The 4,578-nt window shown below is 33.1% G+C and overlaps 1 protein-coding gene across 2 annotated transcripts; it reads right to left on the minus strand.

Annotated features, from left to right (window-relative positions):
* Positions 1-1,033: 1,033 nt before the first annotated feature.
* On the minus strand, positions 1,034-3,146 carry LOC115629987. 2 transcript variants are annotated; one of them, XM_030526611.1, is made up of 3 exons: positions 2,967-3,146; positions 1,598-1,846; positions 1,034-1,195 (listed from the first exon to the last, which is right to left on the minus strand). In XM_030526611.1, exons 1-3 carry the CDS (start codon positions 2,976-2,978, stop codon positions 1,046-1,048), a joined length of 411 nt encoding a protein of 136 aa, XP_030382471.1. In that variant the 5' UTR covers positions 2,979-3,146; the 3' UTR covers positions 1,034-1,045. The 2 variants fall into 2 exon arrangements, with proteins under 2 accessions (XP_030382471.1, XP_030382472.1); XM_030526612.1 differs by lacking the exon at positions 2,967-3,146 and adding an exon at positions 2,245-2,399.
* Between the last annotated feature and the right edge of the window lie 1,432 nt (positions 3,147-4,578).

Here is a 4,578-nt window from a genome sequence, read left to right on the forward strand (position 1 = left end):
ATAAAACTACATATAAATGGTAAACAAACTACATAAGAAGTCCTTTAACATACTCACGACACATCACAATAAAATCACAATAAAATAATTCATAAATTCACAAATTAATATCTACATATAATAGCCTCATTACATATCCACGTCATATCACAATAAAATAATTCATAAATTCACAAATTAATACTCAGAAATAATAGCTTCATTAAATTACATTTTACACTATATAAACATTTAACTACTCTAATAAATACACATATTCATCAAATTCCAATTTTTCATACAATATTACGCTAATTCAAATAATAATAACTTCTCGCATACCATACAAATTAACAATATAAATCAACTAATAAATTAAAATTTTAACCCTCCTTGCCTTCGTCACGCTTGGGAAACTCTTGGGCCACCTGATGCGGTCCTGTTGATGGAGCCTTGCTCTCTGGATCTGACACCACACCTGGAGTATCCATAGCGGAGCAAAGAAATCCATGCTGCCATCTTTTCTGCCATAGGTCGTGACTGCAGCCGACGCCTCTCCCATTGGTACCTGGAACCTGCATCCATCTCTCTGAAGCAAAACTTCGCCAAACCTGTTGCCCTTCTTCAGTGTCAACGTTATATGGCGCTGAAACATAAATAAATAAATAAAGTATTAATATAAAACTTTACAAGTACCAATTTGGTATTTTACTAATTACTATATACAAACTCTTAATTTACACACACATCAACAGTCTAAACATATTCATGTCACATCAAAATAAATAATTCGTAAACTCATAAATTATCATTCTTAAACTGCAGCTTCATCAAATCACATTAATAAACTACATTTACACTTCATAAACATTTAACAAATATACATATTCTTTAAATTCCATTTTATCAAACAATATTTACGCCAATTCAAATAATAATAACTTTTCGCATTCCATTCAAACTAACAATACAAATCAATTAATTCACTAAATTAAAATAATAACAAATATTCAAATTTACTTTAATAAATAAATATATAAAAACTTTCGTCAAATCTCCGCCTCGCCTACAAGCCAAACATCGTTTCAACTGGAGCCTCTGCCTGGAGTTCTGGTTTTCCCGTCTCCTCTTCGAGGTCCATCTCGGCAACTTTCTGGCTTTGCTCATGTTTTGTATGCTGCATCTCTTCAGTATCCGGATCCATCATTATATGGAGCTGGAAAAATTAAATAAAATATTATCATAAAACTACATATAAATGGTAAACAAACTACATAAGAAGTCCTTTAACATACTCACGACACATCACAATAAAATCACAATAAAATAATTCATAAATTCACAAATTAATATCTAAATATAATAGCCTCATTACATATCCACGTCATATCACAATAAAATAATTCATAAATTCACAAATTAATACTCAGAAATAATAGCTTCATTAAATTACATTTTACACTATATAAACATTTAACTACTCTAATAAATACACATATTCATCAAATTCCAATTTTTCATACAATATTACGCTAATTCAAATAATAATAACTTCTCGCATTCCATACAAATTAACAATATAAATCAACTAATAAATTAAAATTTTAACCCTCCTTGCCTTCGTCACGCTTGGGAAACTCTTGGGCCACCTGATGCGGTCCTGTTGATGGAGCCTTGCTCTCTGGATCTGACACCACACCTGGAGTATCCATAGCGGAGCAAAGAAATCCATGCTGCCATCTTTTCTGCCATAGGTCGTGACTGCAGCCGACGCCTCTCCCATTGGTACCTGGAACCTGCATCCATCTCTCTGAAGCAAAACTTCGCCAAACCTGTTGCCCTTCTTCAGTGTCAACGTTATATGGCGCTGAAACATAAATAAATAAATAAAGTATTAATATAAAACTTTACAAGTACCAATTTGGTATTTTACTAATTACTATATACAAACTGTTAATTTACACACACATCAACAGTCTAAACATATTCATGTCACATCAAAATAAATAATTCGTAAACTCATAAATTATCATTCTTAAACTGCAGCTTCATCAAATCACATTAATAAACTACATTTACACTTCATAAACATTTAACAAATATACATATTCTTTAAATTCCATTTTATCAAACAATATTTACGCCAATTCAAATAATAATAACTTTTCGCATTCCATTCAAACTAACAATACAAATCAATTAATTCACTAAATTAAAATAATAACAAATATTCAAATTTACTTTAATAAATAAATATATAAAAACTTTCGTCAAATCTCCGCCTCGCCTACAAGCCAAATATCGTTTCAACTGGAGCCTCTGCCTGGAGTTCTGGTTTTCCCGTCTCCTCTTCGAGGTCCATCTCGGCAACTTTCTGGCTTCGCTTTTGCTGCATCTCCTCAGTGTCTGGAACCAACATTATATGGAGCTGAAAAAATTAAATAAAACATTATCATAAAACATCATAAAAATGGTAAACCAGCTACATAAGCAGTTCTCAACATACCCACGTCACATCATAATAAAATAACTCATAAATTCACAAATTAATACTTAATTATAATAGCTTCATTACATATCCACGTCACATCACAATAAAATAACTCATAAATTAATACTCAAATAAAATAACTTCATAAATTACACTTCACATTACATAAATATTTCATTACTCTAATAAATACATTCATCAAACTCCATCAAACAATATTATGCTAATTCAAATAAATATAACTTTTCGCATCTCATACAATTTAATAATAAATTAAAATCTCAACCCTCCTTGCCTTCATCACGCTTGGGAAATTCTTGCGCCACCTGACGTGGTCCCGTTGATGGAGCCCTGCTCTCTGGACCTGACACCACACTTGGAGTATCCATAGCGGAGCAAAATAAATCCATGCAGCCATCCTTTATGCCTACTCATCATCATGCAATTAAACTCACCTGGGTCAGCTATGGCCATTACTCTGGCTTCGGCAACTTACACGTTTTCCCATCGCATCCGGAATTTAATCCGCATGGCGCTAAACAAATTAACGCCTCACGGCTCGGATTCCTCGGCCCACACAAGGCGGCTCTGTCCTTGGTTGAGCCGGGCACCCGATAATCGGCTACTACAACCGTTGGAGCTTCTGTTTCCGCTTCTAATCCTGGTCCTGCTTACTCGTCGATCCTAAAATTAAAGTAAAAATTTAAGCTTTTACACAATTCTTATTTAAATTCACTCTTACATAAACTCTTAATTTAACATTTTGTAAATTCTTAATCGCATATAGTTAAACTGTTCTTTATTCAAATGCAAAAATCGCTCATAATGTTCAAATTTATACACTCTCTCTCATTTATGCAAACTTTGTGACCCTAATATTAACTCTTTTGTAATTACATAAGTTATGTATTTTATACTACTTTGGTGCTCCTTTGAGGGATGGGGCACCTACATCACAATGCTTCCGCTTTTTTCCGCTTCCCCTCCACTCAATCATCCACGGAAGGATTAAATCGTTTAATTTACGCTGCTGCCTCCTCACTAAATGCACTAACTTTAAGGCCAATTTTTGTATTTAACATAAGTTATTGTAAATCGAATTTTATGGCCAGTGCGCCAAAATATAGACTAAACTATTAAAAAAAAAAAAAAACTTACCATCTGCCATAGCTAAAGAATTTTAATAAATAAAATAGGGAATTTTGTTCATTTAAATAAATTAATAATACATATGTATATAAAAAATCATATACATATACATACACTGAAATTGGCATTGGCTTGGCTGGCGTTGGCAACAAGGGCGACAGCGTCATTTATATAGCGTCCGTTAATATACTTTCCTTCACTCTGTCCTTTATCACTTTGTCGCGTGTCCGTTGTCCGCTTATTTTTCTCTGATATTTACATTATATTTACCCACTGTATGTTTACAATGCAGTAATCGGCAATTGCAGCACACACCATTTATACTGATGTCTACCATTACACATATTCAAGCATATTAAAAAACGATCTCTTCATTATGGTTTTGTTTTGTTTGTCTTTTTACCTGCTCACACCAATAGCGCATACATTCTTTCAGCTATTTCAGTCCCTCATAATAGAAATATGCTCTCTGCTGCTGCTGCTGCTCTCTGCCTCTGCCTTTGCCTTTGCCTCTGCTACATTCCTTTTGTTTCTCATTTATTAAAATCAGTCTCAATTAGCTCTCCCATATGTTTAAACACGCATCAGCTCCGCGCGCGCTTCAAATGTAATATATAATTGGGCTGCCAGTGCCAAACAAATATAAATAATATAATTAATAGTGTTCATAAATATATGCAACGACAATAATGTCAATATGCCAATGTGTTAATGTGTCGCAAATTTGCGAAATAAATACAGTTTAATAAATATTTGAATATTTCTAGCAGTGAATTATTAAATTAATTACTGCTTCTCAATTATATCGGTGAGTCTGTTCTGACTTAAATTGTTTAATTAATATTTTTCCATTGTTAAATTGTGTGTGTGTGTGTGTATGTGTGTCGAGCCGGCTGTCCTGCCGGTCTGCATGCATACACACACTCATACATACATGCATATATATAAATATAATAATG

The sequence above is a fragment of the Scaptodrosophila lebanonensis genome, unplaced genomic scaffold (assembly GCF_003285725.1).
Source record: "Scaptodrosophila lebanonensis strain 11010-0011.00,11010-0021.00 unplaced genomic scaffold, SlebRS2 tig00000195-arrow-arrow-pilon, whole genome shotgun sequence".
NCBI lineage: Eukaryota > Metazoa > Arthropoda > Insecta > Diptera > Drosophilidae > Scaptodrosophila > Scaptodrosophila lebanonensis.

Coding starts and splice junctions, on each gene's coding strand:
- LOC115629987 (XM_030526611.1), bottom strand. Junction 1,196..1,597: donor GTTTCCCAAGCGTGACGAAG/GCAAGGAGGGTT, acceptor TAATTTTTCCAG/CTCCATATAATGATGGATCC.